The sequence below is a fragment of the Salvelinus alpinus genome, chromosome 2 (assembly GCF_045679555.1).
Source record: "Salvelinus alpinus chromosome 2, SLU_Salpinus.1, whole genome shotgun sequence".
Classification (NCBI taxonomy): Eukaryota; Metazoa; Chordata; class Actinopteri; order Salmoniformes; family Salmonidae; genus Salvelinus; species Salvelinus alpinus.
The window spans coordinates 22378560-22397961 of record NC_092087.1 but is presented as its reverse complement, the minus strand read 5'-3'; the positions used below and the strand labels follow the sequence as shown (position 1 = coordinate 22397961).

The 19402-nt window shown below is 44.2% G+C and overlaps 1 protein-coding gene across 12 annotated transcripts; it reads right to left on the bottom strand.

Moving 5' to 3' along the window:
• Positions 1–2239: 2239 nt before the first annotated feature.
• On the bottom strand, positions 2240–18648 carry hcfc1a (host cell factor C1a). Of its 12 annotated transcripts, none has more exons than XM_071370690.1 (28): positions 18503–18648; positions 17135–17335; positions 16341–16489; positions 16017–16177; positions 13803–14011; positions 13604–13688; positions 13368–13528; positions 12938–13117; positions 12570–12800; positions 12144–12292; positions 11862–12041; positions 11509–11733; positions 11001–11108; positions 10678–10894; positions 10461–10591; positions 9979–10117; positions 9625–9836; positions 9229–9471; positions 8640–9081; positions 8398–8534; positions 7925–8177; positions 7332–7613; positions 6350–6444; positions 6103–6237; positions 5366–5551; positions 4916–5213; positions 4708–4774; positions 2240–4605 (listed from the first exon to the last, which is right to left on the bottom strand). In XM_071370690.1, the coding sequence occupies exons 2-28, from the start codon at positions 17328–17330 to the stop codon at positions 4566–4568; spliced, it is 4911 nt and encodes a 1636-aa protein (XP_071226791.1). In that variant the 5' UTR covers positions 17331–17335; positions 18503–18648; the 3' UTR covers positions 2240–4565. The 12 variants fall into 12 exon arrangements, with proteins under 12 accessions (XP_071226791.1, XP_071226799.1, XP_071226762.1 ...); XM_071370698.1 differs by having other exon boundaries at positions 8398–8531; XM_071370661.1 differs by adding an exon at positions 17835–17918 and having other exon boundaries at positions 8640–9471; positions 11001–11105; positions 18503–18644.
• Positions 18649–19402: the final 754 nt, after the last annotated feature.

The window sequence follows — 19402 nt, the reverse complement described above, 5'->3', positions numbered from 1 at the left end:
TGGAATGGCCTAGTCAAAGCCCAGACCTCAATCCAATTGAGAATCTGTGGTATGACTTAAAGATTGCTATACACCAGCGGAACCCATCCAACTTGAAGGAGCTGCAGCAGTTTTGCCTTTAAGAATGGGCAAAAATCCCAGTGGCTAGTTGTGTCAAGTTTATAGAGACATACCGCAAGAGACTTGCAGCTGTAATTGCTGCAAAAGGTGGCTCTACAAAGTATTGACTTTGGGGGGGGGTGAATATTTATGCAAGCTCAAGTTTGATGTTTTGTCTTATTACTTGTTTGTTTCACAATAAAACATACTTTGCATCTTCAAAGTGGTGGGCATGTTGTGTAATTCAAATGATACAAACCCCCCAAAAATCTATTTTAATTCCAGATTGTAAGGCAACAAAATAGGAAAAATGCCAAGGGGGGTGAACACTTTCACAAGAATATACTAATGACAGCCAAGTGTCTTCATACAGTAAGACTGTTGATTCGAGTCCTCTGGACTCGCGATAAACTTATTTAAAAATAACTGCAATACTGCAATGGTTGCAACCAACCTGATGATAACGAGAGTGCAAACTACAATACTACTGTACACTTTGTCATGCTCATCCTCCTCGAGTCAAATAACGTATACAAAGCAGATTATTATTCAAATGTTGTAATCCTACATTTAAATGTACACGTCCATGTCATATTGCCTATGCAATATGATTATTAGGCAATTGTTATGGGATTTTTATGAATAATGACTAAATTATGTATACATTTAACTTAGAACTATAACTAAACAGAATACTACTATGTTACTGTATGGATGTATGAATCTTATTATAATCATAATACTGAATATAATGTGTGTTTTGTGAAAGTCTGACAAAAGAAATAGCTCCATATTAAATTCATAATCTTAATTTTCAAACTGTTGGCGTCCCTTTTCAACACCATACATGTATATCTACATTTCCAAAGGGGGTGCTCATATGAGATTCGAACCCTTGCCACAATCTGCGACAATTACGTGGTCCAGGCACATTACACAGAAAACCTGCCTAAATGACTACGTAGCACTCACGTTGTGATCCATTAAGTGCTTTGAAAGGCTGGTCATGGCTCACATCAACACCATCATCCCAGAAACCCTAGACCCACTCCAATTTGCATACCGCCCCAACAGACACATATAACGCAATCGCAATCCATACTGCCCTTTCCCAACTGGGAGAATGCTGTTCATTGACTACAGCTCAGCGTTCAACACCATTGTGCCCACAAAGCTCATCTGCAATCTAAGAACCCTGGGACTAAACACCACCCTCTGCAACTGGATCCTGGACTTCCTGACGTGCCACCCCCAGGTGGTAAGGGTAGGCAACAACACATCTGCCACGCTGATCCCCAACATGGGGCCCCCTCAGGGGTGCATGCTTAGTCCCCTCCTGTACTCCCTGTTCACCCATGACTGTGTGGCCAAGCAAGACTCCAACACCGTCATTAAGTTTGTTGACGACACAACAGTACGCCTGATCAATGACAACAATGAGACAACGTATAGGGTCACGTGTACTACTATCAGTACACTCGTAACTGAAGCATTGTGAAACTTCTATTCAATCAAATAAACCTCATGTAGCAAATAAGCCATTACATTTTTTTATAGCTAAAATTCGACTCATTGACCTCCATACAATTTAGCGTTCTGTCACGTGCAAGTAAATCGACGATTTGAATTGGCTGATACACATTTTGTGCCGGATAACCTATATACATTTAAATAGTTGCTTAGGTTCACAAGTATGGATGGATCCATTGATACTGGGCGCGTTTGACTTTGCAGCCACTTTAAAGGAGAGGCAGACTAATCTACAAATCACCTTGCATCATAAATCAATATCATTGTAGAACAATTTACCCATGATACATCACGGTTTCTCGAATAGGGCCATTGGCTTTATCATTTAAACCTAATCTAGCATATGACCTGACCCTTCACCTTATAATGGCCCCCCTGTAGTAACATCCCCCCCCAAAACAATACAGCCTCCCATACAGGTTCTGTCCCTAAAACTAAATAATATAAAAACTAAACTGAAATATTTGTATACAACTCTAGCAAATCAAGTCAGAAAAATTACTGAAACTAAACAGAATTTCAAATTAAATTCAGGGGGGAAAAATGTAGAAATAAAAACAAATATTAAAACGCAAAACTATAATAACCTTGGTATCAAGGTATCCCAAAATGACTGGAATGTTTAACAAGTTTATTTTGATAAAAACCACATTACTTCCTACAGTACAAAAAATACACATTGGAAAATACAGGACAATTCCAGATAACCTGCAAACAGCCGGAAGAAACTCTCAACGTCAAGCGTCAGTGCTAAGACCAGCACCTGCCCCAGTGTGGAAGGAAGTCCAGAGAACTCAGCACTGTTGATGACCGACCTAACAAGGGTGTAAAAATGAGTGACTCTGTAGATGTACTGTGGAAGAAAAGAACAGACACATTTGTATACCACATAGAAAGGAACAAACAAGTTTTTTTTTGTTGCATGCATGTCTAGTTTTGCTCAAAATCATGGATGTATATGAAATAGGGTTTTCATTATAGAAGTAAATCTGGAGACTTGAAATCAAGGTGCAAGTACTACAATCCTAAGAGGTAGCAAGTTCACCCATGGCTTCATTACCCAATCTGGCTATTTCCATCCTGAAAACGATCTTTATTTTACAAACTAATGAATACAGTCATTACCACTCCAAGACTTCCCTCTCTATAAAACTCCATGGGTTGATTGATCCTGAGTACAAATATTTTGGTACTGGTAATGCACCTTGATGTGATTTTGAGCAAATCTGTTTAACAAAGCAAGTCATAGCAATTGATCAGGGAGACAGTATATATATATATATATATATATATATACACACACACACACAATGTTTTTTTTATTTTTATATATAAGTCATGACACAAAAGGCAATCGAGAGATGACAAACATGTAAAAACTTTTTGGTACAGGTAATTGTATAAAAGGCAAATATATTTTATTCTTGCTATGGAAGAACTAATTTACAAGTGAGTCCAAACTCTGGCTATTCATCTTCCTTCCCACCAAGACATACCAATTTAAAGACATACAGGTAAACTTCTCAGAAATAACTTGCACATCTCACTTCTGTAATTGGTAAAATACAGAGCCTAAAAAAATGTAATGGTTTCACATACATCTTCCGCAACAGTATAAGGAACAAAAGTCTCCAAATATATTCTTTCTTGGTCTAAAATAAATTTAGGGTACTCAAATTAATGACCCCAAAAGCAAAGCGTATACAGATTACTAATTGGAAAGGTGGTGTATTGGGGTGGGAAGGAAGGAATGTGGGACTGAAAATATTTTTCTTCATTAAATTGTCCATGTTTGTGTCGCTGTACACACAGCGACACAAACATTGTGTCAAACATAGTAAACAAAATGCACTCCTCTCCACAGGTCTGTTTCAAATACCCTTCAGTCCTATTACATTTGCGGTCCTAGTCAGCACAAATACAAAAGCCTTAATTTTTCCATACACTCTGACACAACAAGAACATACAACTGATCAAAACAAATATTTTAAAATATAGTGCCTACCTCAGCACTGCCACCCCTCTTCCCACAAACACTTGAACTATGGGGATGAACAATAATAAACAAAACAAATAAAAGTAGTTTACATTTTTAAAATGCATGGTGATAGACACAGGGAAAAGCTTAAAAAAATAGAAAAATAAACTACGCAAAGATCTGCATCATCGCTTACAAAATTTTTGGGAAGATTTTGCAATATTTGTTGTGTGTATGCTGCAAGTCTCAGTCTTAGCAAAGTCTCTGTTCCTCTACAAATGTCTTCCTTTGTCATTAAATCCTTTCTCCACTTCAGAGCCATCAGTCCTCATCTCGGGGCAAAAGCACAGTGATGAGATTACCAGGAGACTGGAGTCCAGTATGATGTTTGTATATATTGGTTTCTTAATTGAAGAACATTTCTGCTTGAGGGAAAACATTTCCCCTTTTGAGGACAAGTGCTTTGTTTTTCCATTTTGATGGTTCCTCCCATCTAAACCAAAACTGCCTCCTGTTCAGCACATGCTCAAACTGTACATCATCTCATGTAGTCTCTCTCTCTACACCCCCCAAATATGCAAAAATAAAAGTAACATTAAGCTCAGGCCGGCTCACAGCTTGCGATGCTGCAAATGTTTCTCTACAACTACTGAAACTAGCCAAAAATATGTATAATAAAAGTAGCTAGGGGGAAAGCAAAGAAAATAAACAAAAAAGACTAATGAAGTAAAAGCTATAATGTGCTTTTTTTAATTTGTGTTGCTCTACAAAAAAAATTGTCTTGCCTACAGAACTCTCTCTCTTGTTGATTTTCATCTAGGGTTTCTGCTGCCATTTTGCTTATGTTGCTGGCTGGTTGTGGGTCAACTCGTAGATGGGGTGAAGCCAGGATGAGGATGAAGTCTTCCTGTTCAAAAAGGACAACGAGTAGGGAGGGGGGGGGGTCATCTGGGCCATCTCACTGGTCCGTTCTTGCTTTCTTTTGACCAGCAGCCTTACTGCAGTGCAGACAAAGCAAAACATTTATTTTTAAGATAATTTGCCATTGTCGAGTGACCAGTGAGTGATGTAATGTAGGCTAGATGGAACCAGGTACTTACACATCAGGTGAGGACACTGCTGGTCTTTTTGGGGCAGGTTTTGCCGAGGCGCCATCTTTGCTGGACTCTGAAAAGGGGGGAGAAATCCATTCAAGAGAAACCGTACTTAAAAACACAACCCAATCAAGTACAACCATAATTATGATTGACAAGACACTGCTCTATTTTGTTGAACAGCAGAATTTCTAAAAAAAATCAGTCTGCCCACCTTGCAGCCATCGGACTTGTGTGGCAGGGCCATAGCCCTTCTCGTTGCGCGCGGCAATGCGGAAGATGATGGCGGGCTTGGTGGTGTAGTCTATGTGGGCGTTCGAAAGGCTGGTGGACTGCACCAGACAGGAGGGGTTGGGCCCACAGTACACCCGCATGAAGGCCAGCTGGGCTGGGGTGGAGGTCTTGGGCTCGGCTGTCTGGGTGCTTTGGATGGCCAGGTACACAGAATACTCAATGATCTTCCCTGATGTCACCGAAGGAGGCTCCCAGGTGAGGTGGGCACCATCTGGGCTCTGAGGGGGAAAAGATGGAACTGTTGTTTTAATGCAAAACCAGCAAAAATACCATCAACATTCCATCAAACCTAGAAAAAGTTGACAACTTGTGATTTGTCAAGGGTGTTCAAATACAGTAATTGTTTCATGACTAATTTGCATAGTTTTACCTTGCTGATTTTGATGGCACAAGGTGCTCCGGGGAAGCCTGGTAGACAGGTCTTGAAAGCAGAGATCTCTGAGACGGAACCACGACCACAAGCATTGATGCCAGCAACACGGAACTTGTAAGCTGTGCCAGGCTGCAGCTCCATTTTCTTCATCTGGTTATAGTCTGGAATGGCGCCCGAGTCATCCTACAACACACACATCGTTGGTGCTGCAGCAAACTCACTGATCTCTAAGCCATAAAGGCATGAATCCATCCATAAAAAAAAAAATCACCCCCTTTCTCTCCCCATTTTCGTGATATCCAATTACGATCTTGTCTCGTCGCTGCAATTCCCCAACAGGCTAGGGAGAAGTGACGGTCGAGTCATGCTTCCTCCGAAACATGACCCGCCTAACCTGGCTTCTTAACAACCGGCCATTTCAACCGGAAGCCAGCTGCACCAATGTGTCGGAGGAAACACTGTTCAACTGACGACCGGAGTCAGCCTGCAGGCGCCCGGCCCGCCACAAGGAGTCACAAGAGAGCGACGAACCAAGTAAAGCCCCCCTGGCCAAACCCTTCCCTAACCTGGACGACGTTGGGCCAATTGTACACCGCCCTATGGGACTCCCGGTCATGGTCGGTTGTTACACAGCCTGAGATCGAACCAGTGTCTGTAGTGATGCCTCAGGTACAGCGATACAGTGCCTTAGACCACTGTGACCCTCAGGAGATGAATCCATCTTTGAGGCTTACCTCTACTTGAGAATCATCCCCTGGGATGAAGAAGTGTGTGACCACCATGTTTGTCACCTTAACAATTCCAACATCGAACCACTGGTTCTCTTTTTTTACAAGTGTCTTGATATTGGCTGGTTGAGGGTTTAGCTTCTGTATGACAGAGACAAAAAGGGAGTTAGAACATGCTATGCCATTCAACGTTCCTCTCAAATTCTGATCATCAAACTGGCAGGATAAAAACAGGTCCAATATTGGTACTCACCCTGCCCTCGATGCCATTGGCAACCTCTGCTAGAGAAGCTGCAGGTTGCAGGTTGGCTGGACTGGAAACAGCAAATGTGCTTGAGGGGGCCAGAGCTGCAGAGTCAATACGACACAAGAGAGAGGTCAAGTTAGGACCTGGAAAAACACTAGCAGTAAGAAAGAAATATATATACACTGCTCAAAAAAATAAAGGGAACACTTAAACAACACAATGTAACTCCAAGTCAATCACACTTCTGTGAAATCAAACTGTCCACTTAGGAAGCAACACTGATTGACAATAAATTTCACATGCTGTTGTGCAAATGGAATAGACAAAAGGTGGAAATTATAGGCAATTAGCAAGACACCCCCAAAAAAGGAGTGATTCTGCAGGTGGTGACCACAGACCACTTCTCAGTTCCTATGCTTCCTGGCTGATGTTTTGGTCACTTTTGAATGCTGGCGGTGCTCTCACTCTAGTGGTAGCATGAGACGGAGTCTACAACCCACACAAGTGGCTCAGGTAGTGCAGTTCATCCAGGATGGCACATCAATGCGAGCTGTGGTAAAAAGGTTTGCTGTGTCTGTCAGCGTAGTGTCCAGAGCATGGAGGCGCTACCAGGAGACAGGCCAGTACATCAGGAGACGTGGAGGAGGCCGTAGGAGGGCAACAACCCAGCAGCAGGACCGCTACCTCCTCCGAATGGAAGCATTCAAAAGTGACCAAAACATCAGCCAGGAAGCATAGGAACTGAGAAGTGGTCTGTGGTCACCACCTGCAGAATCACTCCTTTTTTGGGGGTGTCTTGCTAATTGCCTATAATTTCCACCTTTTGTCTATTCCATTTGCACAACAGCATGTGAAATTTATTGTCAATCAGTGTTGCTTCCTAAGTGGACAGTTTGATTTCACAGAAGTGTGATTGACTTGGAGTTACATTGTGTTGTTTAAGTGTTCCCTTTATTTTTTTGAGCAGTGTATATATAGAAAGACTTACTCTCCGTGGAGGTGCGCGGCAGCAGTGACGCCACAGCGCTGGAAACGGCTGCAGCCATCTCGTTGTGTCCGTTGCTCTCAGACGTGGGGTCATTCAGGCTGTCTGCGGGGGCCAGGCCCTCAGTGGGCAGGGCTTGGGCGTTTCCTTGCTGCTGGGCCTGAGCCTGGGCCTGAGCCTCCTGGAGCTGCTGCTGCTGCTGGACCAGGGCCGCCAGCTCTTGCTGGGTCAGAACGATGGGGATTGTGGTGGTCTGCTGTCCGTCCGAGCCAGAATCACCCTCGTCTATGCATGCAGAGAACGTACATTTTGATTGTGAGACTACGGCAGTTGGGGCGGCAGGTAGCCTAGCGGTTCAAGACCATTGGGCCAGCAACCGAAAGGTTGCTGGTTTGAATCCCTGAGCTGACTAGGTGGAAAATCTGTCGATGTGCCCTTGAGCAAGGCACTAAACCCTAATTGCTTTGGTAAGTCGCTCTGGATAAGAGTGTCTGCTAAATTACCAAAATGTAAATGGGGAGCGGTTGTCTTCACACACATGTAAAGTCTTGAAATTCATCTCTATAATTTACCAACAATCTGAGGGCCATACTTACTCATGGCAGCCTGCTGTGCTGCCTGGAGAACTGCCTGGATGGCCCGGGCCTGGGCCTCCTCAGTGGCTGCAGCCTGTGCTGCTGCAGTCGCAGCCAGCTCCTCTGCAGACAGACCTGTTCCTATCTGTCCCTCTGACATCAGCTCTGGGGGCAACCCAGTCTCCATAGCGGTGTCTCCCCCCTCTGTGGCCGCATCAGTCTGCATGGGCTCTTCTGTGGAAACTGCTGCACCCTCAGTGATCAAAGAAATGGACTGGAGATACAAGGGTAGAAGTTAGCAAGAGTGCAAATTCTTAAAATGGCCAAGATGACTGAATTGTCCATATAATGCATTTATTTTTGGCATTAGTTGCTGATAATTTGCCTAACCATGCCAGTGTGTGATTTATAACTAAACCCGTAGCATGACAATTCTGAAATTGCTAGTGCATCAGTAGTCTAGACTGGCAAAGTATTATTAGTGGTTCTTTTACAGGTACTGAGGGCCCTGGGGCTGGTGTGGACTGGGTCACAGTAGTGATAGCTCTGCTCTGGATGGTGGCTGGGGTTGTTCCTGATGCAGTAGTGGAGGGAATCTCTGTACTGCTGGTGCCACCGTCTGCTCCATCTGCTGTAGGACACGCATTAACACAGTCCATGAAATAACCCTAAAACATGATCCTGTTTTTTAAAATAAAAACACTGAAAACAACAAGTATGTATTCTAGCGTTATACCTGTGGCAGTAGTTGCCGTGTTGGTGGTGCCAGTCTCGTGGGTTTCACAGGGGGGGTTTGAACACACCCCCTGCACCGTCACTGTTCCTGTCTGGTTCCCAGCCATGTTGGAACTGGCCTGGGATGGGGTGTTGGTGGTCCCCGTTTCGTGGGTCTCGCAGGGTGGGTTTGAGCACACTTTCTGCACAGTGCTAGTCTGCCCGTTACCCATGCCGGACGAGGACTGAGTGGCAGTGTTGGTTGTGCCCGTTTCATGTGTCTCGCAGGGTGGGTTAGAGCAAACTGTAAGGCCCACGGCTGGCTGATTGGGACTCTGCACAGTGCCGGTCTGGGCTGAGCCCATGTTAGAGCGTGCTGTGGCGGGGGTGAAGGTGGTGCCGGTACACAGGTTCTCTGGTCCCTGGTTGCCTGTGGCGGTTCCGGGGTAAGCAGAGGTGGTTGTCTGAGGGGTAGAGGAGTACAGAGATGGGGGGTGAGATGAGCTACTCTGGACAGTATCCATTTTGTTAGTTCCCATGATGGAGTGGGCGGTGGTCGAGGTGTTAGTGGTGCCCGTCTCATGGGTCTCTGACGGAGGGCTTGTACACACCCTCATTGCCCCTCCCATGTTGGTGGAAGAGGTCGTTGCGGTGTTGGTGGTACCAGTCTCGTGGGTCTCACAGGGAGGGTTGGAGCAGACCATGGTGACAGTACCAGGGGCATCCCCGGCCTCAGTGGAGGGCTGCTCAGAGGTGGGGGAGGCCAGGAAGGACACGGGCAGGTCCTGCACTGGCTGAGCTTCAACCCCGCTGGGGGTGGTGATTAGAGTCACCTGGGTTGGTTGGTTCCCCGACTGCAATGAGAGAATATCAGCTATTGACTGAGAAAACCCATTAAAAAAGTGCTCCACATAGGGCAGCATGACATTTCATGTTCCAATTCTCAAAAACATAAATTGGAGCTACATCTACATTTCTGTATAAAGAATAGCCCCTAGCTGTCTTACCATGGTGGAGGTGGACAGGGTAGTGACTGTGGTCAGACTGGCCTGGGCCGCTGACACAGTGATGGCCGTGGGGTTAATGACTTGGCTGGGCAGGGTGGCGATGGTGCCCAGGGTGGTGATGGGAGTTGCCAGAGAGGCATTGGCACTGGCTACACTGCCCCCTGCCAGGCTGGAGCAGACAGTGCCTGTGACTGTCCCCAGGGTGGTGATACCTTGGGGAACAAATAAATCACAAACTCAAAGGGCAGACAGCTGGATGGAACGTGGCCTGAATTTCTTTTACTGCATACTTATTAATTGAACAGACCATTTGCCATCTTCAATCAAGGAGTAATTATGAAATGTCATCCATACCAGTTGTTCCCTTGACGACCAGTGTAGTTACATTGGGCTTGACAGAAGTCATCGTAACCGGGGTGACGAGTCGGACTCCACCCATGGGTACAGTGCGCAGAATGGTGCCAGGTTGGCCCGGAGCGCCCTTCAAAACCACCTTAAAACCACCAAGGGGGAGGTATAATTGAGACGCTAGGGGGCACTATAAAACTCCTCTACTGGGGCAAGACATTTGATAGAGCCAAATGTATTAGTAGCATCAATCAGAGCAGATCCTAATTTAGTCCCCAGAACTACTCAAACATTTCAACTGCTCCAAAGGCCTTGCTGTATGAGATGTATCGTATGAGACTAAATATAAATGCCATGTGATATTTAAAATGGAAAGTGCCCAAATGTAAAAACTGTGAAACATCTTCAACACCTATAAATATTGTACAATTCATATAAATAATATGCATCTGCTACAAGAGGTTGTAAGGGAAATTCCTGTGAGGTACCTGTGTCAGCCCCTGTTGGCCAGTTGCAGTGCCAAGCTTAGGCATGGTAGTGATGATTTTGCCTGGAGTGCCAGTGGTCATCATCTTGGTGGTGAGAATGGTGTAGGGCATCTTCCCTGTGCTGCTGGTCACTGTTATCAAAACAAAGAAGAATAATACCTGTCAGCATATGCTCCCGTTGTATTGTCCCTGAAACATGTAGCCATTGGGTTCTGACCTGTGGCTCCAGGCTGGTTCATAATAGCAGACATAGGGATGGTCTTGATGATGGTGGTGCCCTGTTTGGTTGTGGTGGGCGACATGCCGCTGATGTTCAGGATGGTGGATTTGTTCCCTGTGCCCCCTGCCTGCGACGTGGTGATGATGGTGGTGGGCTTGCCATCTGCTGAAGTCACCAGCTTCAGTATGGTGCCGGCAGGGAGAGAACCCTTAGTCTATGGGAGACAAAGTGGATTATGAACATGATCAACAGAAAGCTGGCTGAGCCTGTCCATTGCGGATTAGTTAGCTCCTTTTCCTGCACTCATGAAGATAGCTGACCTGTATGAGCTGTGATAGAGGGTTAGTGGAAGCCTGGCCTGTAACAGCTGATGTCTGCACTGGCTTGGTTTGTACCACAGATATCATCTTGCCAAGGCTGGAAATCTGCTGACATAGGAGAGAGACTCAAGTTTATGAGTCACCAGAAAACATCACAGTACTTAGCGTCAGGAGATCAGTGTCTCATGTGAACAACTGAACTGTGAGTGTGGATAGCTACATTACTCCATGCTAACTGACCCAGACAGTTATGCAGATCTATGAACTCAAGCTGTTCTTTCTCTGAGTTTTCCACAGCCACATCTTCTATAATGGGTTCATGCCTAGCCCATATAAGAGTCATATGAACAAAGGTGGAAGACCAAAAAAAGAAATCAAAGTGTGCCAAACTATTTCTCAGTTCATGGCATGCATATAAAATCCTTAAGTGGGATCGGGTATAAGGAGAGACATTTCTCACACAGCCTTCTCCCTGTACTCCCTTACTGTTCCTGTCAAGTTCTCTCACCAGAGTGCCGCTGCCTCCCATAGTAAGGGGGCTCTTGACCAGGGTGATTGTCTTGGTTACTCCTCCCACCATTGTGGTAACCACCTGGTGTTGCTGGGCTACGGTGACCGTGCCTGACTTGTGCACAGTGATGATGGGTCGGTTGGGCGAGTTGGGTGACGATACAGTCGCTGTGCCCACCTGAGCTGCAGCAGTCTTCAGCATGCGAGTGGCTGGGTTACTGACCTGGAAGCAGAAAATACAAAATGTTAAGGTGTCAATTCTAAATTGGGCCTTGACAGAGACTGCCTGACAAACCCATACATTCTGCCAGCGAGTTTCATTTTCACAGACCGATATTTTATGAGTCTTACCATGAGAGGAGATGACATCTTGACTGTGGTGGAGCCAGGGGAGACAGCCATGGTTTTGACAAGGGTGGCACCTGCTGGAATGTTGAGCACAGTGCCTGAAGAGGGCGGGATCTTTTGTGTGGCTGCTGCAGCTGCAGCCAAAGCTGCCATGCCACTCATCTGAGGGCTATTGCCGATTGGCTTAAAGGAAAACAAATAGTCTTGAGTGAGACAATACTCTCTTGGCATTACTCGAAAACTTTTTATCCTTGAATAACCAAACCAATTCACAACTGTAAATACCGTTCCTTGGGCAATCTGGGCAGGAACCATCATCTGAACCCCTGGAGGAAGTGATGTTACAGTGACAGGGGATTTCACAGCCTGGTTGGCTCGCACAGTGACAAGGGAGGTACCCGTGCCAGACTGAGGGGCTGCAACCTTCAAGATTGCTGTCAAATCAACAGAATAAATGTTCAGTATAGAGCCCTCAAGGCCTTCTTTTTACATACCATTTTGGGCTATGATTATTGAAATACAATGGGCTGTAGAAGAAAACAATGCAAATTATTTGTGACAATAGTCCACAAATTGGTACGAACAACCTCCATAGAACAAGTAGGACATGCATGGTTTTAACTGGCCCACGAGCTGTGGAGGCAGTCTGCGTGCTTCTGGGGATGTTGGGAAGGATAGTAGGGGAGGAAACTTGGGGCACCATAGTGATACCTGTGTGTGGTAGGTTCTGAGCAGAGGGAGCAGCTGGGCTTTTGGGCAAGTTCCCTGGTAGAGAAGAGGTGGCGGTGAGGGCCGGGGAGGTGGCAGCAGCGGCAGCTGGGATATCGTACTTCTGCAGCTGCAGCAGGTAGGTGTCTGCGGTGGACACAGCGCCCCAGCTCACCTCCAGGGAGTTGGTGTTGGCACGGACAAGCTGCACTCTCGAGGGAGCGTGTGGCCTCTCTGTAACCAAAAGACAAAATGGTCACATTTCTTATAAACAATGAACAGAAGCAGAGTAAGCATTACCAATAGCACAGTTGAGCAAATAATGTGGGTTTGCTTTATCAGAGTAAATTACCTAAATAAAGGTGACTCACCTGTCTCAAGGTACCAGAGGTCTTTACAGCAGACTTGGTTGTTCCATGCTTTACGGTAACCGTCACGGCCACTCCAGACATACAACCTAGAGTTGATGGACACAGAACAATGTCCTGCCCGGGCCCTTGGGATATTGTCCTCCAAGGTATCCATCAACACTGATTCCCAGGCCATGGAGTCTGGGGTAAAAAGGATCATGAGGGTTCAATCTTATTTTCTGACAGTAATATAATTTGACCACCAGGCGACACTGCCATTTATCAATGGAAAGGGGGATACCTAGAAATGTCACAGTGAATGTTTTCACTCAGAATGAGCTTGTTGAAGTAGGTCAGTTCATAATGCACAAATCTAGATAAACATTACTCGACAGTATGTAAGGTTAAATGCAAGTACTAGCACCAATAACTGAAAATGGGGAAGACAAACCAAGATTTAGGCAGGCCAGAGTGTTTGTGCACTTCCATTCTTTCTCATGTGTTGCCACCTTCACGTCATCCATAACCAGGGGAACCCATCCCCCAAAAACAAACATCCTACAATGAGAGGCAGACAGAGAAATCAGAAGCAAGCAGTAACCAAATAGGTTACTGCTGAGAGATTTAACCGATTGTTATCCCAGACACTGAATTGATCATTTCAACAGGTATTCTGGGAGAACTCACTTGTTTGTGATGGTGATGGCAGAGTGGAGACTCCTGGGCAGAGGTGCTGTGCCATTCACCGATGGCTTGGTCCAGGTCAGGGTGTCTGCAGACAGAGCAAGATCATTTAGAAAATACATTGTCTCTTACTCTAATGAATCAGTCATGTCAAAGGGTTCACTGTTAATAATTTGGTAATACTGTTAACTCAGGAGCCTACCAATGTCAAGAGTCCATAGATCTCCCAGACGACAGCCACTCATCCCTCCATAGATGATCAGGTGAGATTTCTTGCTCTCCTTTTCTGTGTACACTACAGCAGTGTGGCTCTCGCGAGGAGGTGGCAAAACGCCATAAGTAATTGGTATATCCCAGCCTACAACACTGGAGCCAGCACGAAGCTCCAGGGTGTACAGATCATTCAGGTATCTAGTGATGAGAGATTTCAGTCAAAATGTCTTTCCAATTGCTGAAATACACTACAGGTCAAAAGTAATAGAATACCTACTGATTCAAGGGTTTTTCTTTATTTTTTAATATTTTCTACATATCAAAACTATGAAATAACACATGGAATCATGTAATAAACAAAAAAGGGTTAAACAAATCAAAATATATTTTATATTTGAAATTCTTCAAATAGCCACCCTTTGCCTTGACAGCTTTGCACACGCTTGGCAGTCTCTTAAACAGCTTCATGAGGTAGTCACCTGGAATGCATTACAATTAACAGGTGTGCCTTCTTAAAAGTGAATTTGTGGAATGTCTTTCCTCCTTAATGCGTTTGAGCCAGTTGTGTTGTGACAAGGTAGGGGGGTATACAGAAGAAAGCCCTATTTGGTAAAAGACCAAGTCCATATTATGGCAAGAACTGCTCAAATAAGTAAAGAGAAACGATAGTTCATCATTACTTGAAGACATGAAGGTCAGCCAATCAGGAACATTTTGGGGAAAAAATAAGTTTGAAAGTTTCTTCAAGTCGCAAAAACCATCAAGCGCTATGATGAAACTGGCTCTTATGAGGATCGCCACAGGAATGGAAGACCCAGAGTTACCTCTGCTGCAGAGGATAAGTTCATTAGAGTTACCAGCCTCAGAAATTGCAGCCCAAATAAATGCTTCACAGAGTGCAAGTAACAGACACATCTCAACATCAACTGTTCAGAGGAGACTGTATGAATCAGGCCTTCATGGTCAAATTGCTGCAAAGAAACCACTACTAATGGACACCAACAAGAAGAGACTTGCTTGGGCCAAGAAACACGAGCAATGTACATTAGACCGGTGGAAATTTGTCTTTTGGTCTGGAGTCCAAATTTGAGATTTTTGGTTCCAAGAGCCATGTCTTTGTTAGACGTGGTGTGGGTGAACGGATGATCTCTGCATGTGTAATTCCCACCGTAAAGCATGGAGGTGGTGGTGTTATGGTGTAGGGGTGCTTGCTGGTGACACTGTGATTTATTTAGAATTCAAGGTACACTTAACCAGCATGTCTACCACAGCATTCTGCAGCGATACGTCATCCCATCTGGTTTGGGCTTAGTGGGACGATCATTTCCCCCCCTACATGTCAATGACCCAACACACCTCTAGGCTGTGTAAGGGCTATTTGACCAAGAAGGAGAGTGATGGAGTGCCGCATCAGGTGACCTGGCCGCCACAATCCCCCGACATCAACCAAATTGAGATGGTTTGGGATGAGTTGGACCGCAGAGTGAAGGAAAAGCAGCCAACAAGTGCTCAGAATATGTGGGAACTCCTTCAAGACTTTTGGGAAAGCATTCCAGGTGAAGCTGGTTGAGAGAATGCCAAGAGTGTGCAAAGCTGCCATCAAAGCAAAATATGGCTATTTGAAGAAACTCAAATATATTTTGATTTGTTGAACACTTTTTTGGTTACTACATGATTCCATTTGTTATTTCGTAATTTTGATATCTTCACTATTATTCTACAATGTAGAAAAGTAAAAAGAAAGAAACTCTTGAATGAGTAGGTTTTCTAAAACGTTTGACTGGTAGTGTAGGTGCCGGTGCTCATTTTGGGTGCTGGTAATGTTTATATTTAGGTGCAGGACAATACTGCACCTAAATACCACAATACTTTCGAGATAATATTCTATAAGAGGAACAGGCGCTCAAGCAGTATAATATTTGAGGAGCCGGTACTCAGCTCGAGTGAGCTCCTGCCCAAGTCAAGCAGTGCTTACTACAAACTATTCCATAGCATTTACATTTTAGTAATTTAGCAGAGTCTCTAATCATGTGGCTTACAGGAGCAATTGGGGTTAAGTGCCTTGCTCAAGTGCACAGCAGCAAATATTTAACCCAGTCGGTTCAGGGATTCAAACCTTTTAACTGCTAGGCTACCTCCCGCCCCATCTGTTTTCCCCGTCACATTGGTCACATTTCACGTCTCCTTCTTACGGCAACTGTACCTAGGGATGTTGTTTTTGGGGTCCTCGCTGTCATTAGCCAGCCCTCCAAACAGGAGGCACTTGTTGCCCAGCAGAGAGAAACTGTGGCCAAGTCGAGCACAGGGAGGTGGGCCATTTTTGGGAGACTTAGCTTTTAACTTTTTCCATTCCCATCTGCTGGCCTGAGCAAGAAAAAGCATACAAGAAAATTTGCAAAAGACAATAGCATGCTGTAATCCAGTAAACATAATCATCTATTCATAAGTACTTAAAGACAGCCATTTTAGCTCTGGTTTTATTGCTACCAATGTTTAGAGCGAGAGTGTGCTGTAAGCATTCTATTACCTGTAGCTCATAGAGATCGTTGCTGTATTTTCCATATTCCACCATTCCACCAAACACCAGAAGCCGGGTGCCATCACAAACAAAACCGTATGCAGCACATCCAGGGGGAATATCACCACGAACCGCAGGGATAAACCATTGGTTTGTCGCTAGATTAAATAAGTAGATGTTAGTCTGTGTGTGACAGTGTTGGGTGGTCAAGTGCTACGTTGGCCTATGATGTGAGGTGTGAAGCGAACGCTCTTTGAGTAAATATTTACTTGAGCACGATCCAAGCATCTCTGACAAATGCAGCCTGCATCTTCAGGCCAGGTCTGTCACCTGAGAAGTGCATGTTGTATATTCTATACATTGTACTTATATCTGAAATAACCCAAAGATGAAAAACAACAACTGAAATGTCAATTGTAATATAATTTCTCCCTCATAAAAACTAAACAAACATAGACAATAAGAAGAATGTATAGCTGTCCAAATTGACTACATGAGTCACACTATCATAAAACATGGGAATTGCTGCAATCCACTGTCTTTCTTGTGAACAAAATGTTCAAATAGTCCTAACTAACTTTCCTACTCAGGAAAATATCAGTAGTCATGTGAACAGAAATTGCGTGCATCCATTACAACATGCACATGTGATACAGAATAATTTAGTGTTCAAAACAGTACTCCTGTCGTCCATTTTATTTCAGCGCGCCATTTTTATTTGTACGCTTTCAGTTCTGTACCACCAGACGGCGACAGTTTCTCAGGTAATATGTCAGGCTACATTTCCCGCTAAATTATCTTACCTGTGTTGTAGACATGCAATTCATCCACAATTCCTTCATTTCCTCCTCCAAAAACCACCATCAATTCCTTTATAGCAACGGCTCTGTGACCATGTCTTGGCCGAGGCACAGGCCCAGACCATCCTAGAACCCGCTTCCATCGTGGCTGCAGAGTTGAGCCAGTGGTCCCAGACACCATTGAACCAGGAAATGTCATGTCCTCTTCAGATGAAAAAAAATAATACAGCTAAAAGAGCATTCCAAAACAATATTGACAAGTTCTGATCAGGTCTATTGTTGATACTTGCGAAGTGAAGCCAAAACACAAGACACATTTTGCAAAGTGAAGACTGCACATGCAATCGATTGCTGTGACCAAAACCGATGCATGTGAAAAATAATATTGTAATTGTAAACTCCAGGGAAGCAGCCATTTTACTAACGCTTCACAAAAAGGGGAAAGCCGGATATTATTACCACAATACACATAATAGTAACAAAAGATAATTATAAATATGTATTCGACACCACAACTCAACGTATAACAAAGGTGTATTGTATTTCCTTCTAAATGTCATGTTTTTTGCCGTAGCATTTTGCAGTTAAAACTCTGAACTAATCAGTGCCACTCATGGGAGCCGCCATCTTGTAACAACCAAACAAACCTCCGCCAGTCTGAAAAATGGCGGAAGAGAATACAAATGAAAAAGACAAATAATACCGGTGTTAGATGAAACCTTAATTTAGCTACTGCTTCATCAAGAACGTACACCAGCCATGTCCCACTACAGTCATATTGGTAAACCTGTGGATGAAGTGTACCACAATTAAATACTCGTAAAGCATTTGTAATTAGACCCGTTTACTGTGGATTACTATTTTCATGCTTCTCTGGGAGTCGCCATATTGTCACACATTCATTCAATCTGTTGCCGCTTCTGCTTCACATTAACATTATATACACCTTTAAATAGGAATCGAATACAAATCGGATGCACACCATCACTTGAAATGTGGAATTTTCGCAACACATCAATTACAAAACCGCGCGTCCACTATAGAGTAATGGCTAACTAGCTAGGTTAACGTAGCCAGCTGGCTAACAATGTTAGCTTGCGAGGAAATGGTACTAGTACAGCGTCATGCACCGATTACATGCAATTCAGTTAGATAAATATACATGTATTATATAGCCAGCGTAATGCAATTCAACATATATCTTATTCAAATAAGCCGAATTGTATTCAATATCATACAAAGTGTTGTTATTTATCATGCCGTGTCTGAAATCGGCCTACATTTAAGCTCCCTCAAGAAAAATGGCCGAGCAGTCTGCCACAACAAAACCCCTAGTCACAAAACCTGACGTCCATAATACGAATTACTTACTTCGTTCGACGCACTATTTCCAATGAGATGATTTGAGGGTCTACTCTTGAATCACTAGTCCAAGTTCATTCGATTTGTGATTAAGTATTCCCTCTCATGCCTGCCTGGAAGCTGCCATCTTCTTGACAACCAAAAGGGGAGGAAAATACAGCGATTTGGCGTCACCCAAAACAAACATGGCGACTGGTATAGAACCAGTACCAATTAATGCATATTAGAGTAAACTAACCGTGCATTTTCAATTCAAAACAACCTACACCATTTCGGTTGAGATATTTGAAATGGGCATGGACATTTAGACATTGAAACATTTTCTTTAGCTCGTTGGAAGTTATCATACTTGCACAGGCTACATTGTCCCTTACTAAAGATGGCGACCTACACAACAAACTCATTGCAGATTTCTATCAGTTTAGTACACGATTAAAGAAATATAAGATATGTGCTATTGGTGTTCCCTAAATTACGTGTAACAAAACACAAAATCAACTGCATTATGAACATTTCATTTTTGGGGACTATACAGTCCCATTCAACAACCCAGTGGATGCTAATTGCCATGTACCCCCCCACACTTTCAATAAGTGACAAAGCCATGGCGCATTTCCAGGCAGGGTTTACCCAAAGCGGGCCACTGGCACTTTTCAGCGTTCATATACATAGGCTAAAACAATGGCTAACTAATACCCGCCTCACAATGCAACTTGTTTGATTATGCAGAGGTTGTTTATGCAGAGGATGCTCAGGCATCATCCAATGTTGTTACACAGGAGGCAAATGCTTTGATTGACAACTGCCACAACTATACTGGCATGACAGACTCTATGACACTTACCGTGTCAGACGAGGATTTTCCTTCTTTGCCTATAACCCCAAGCAAACCTCAAGCTCCAGATGCCG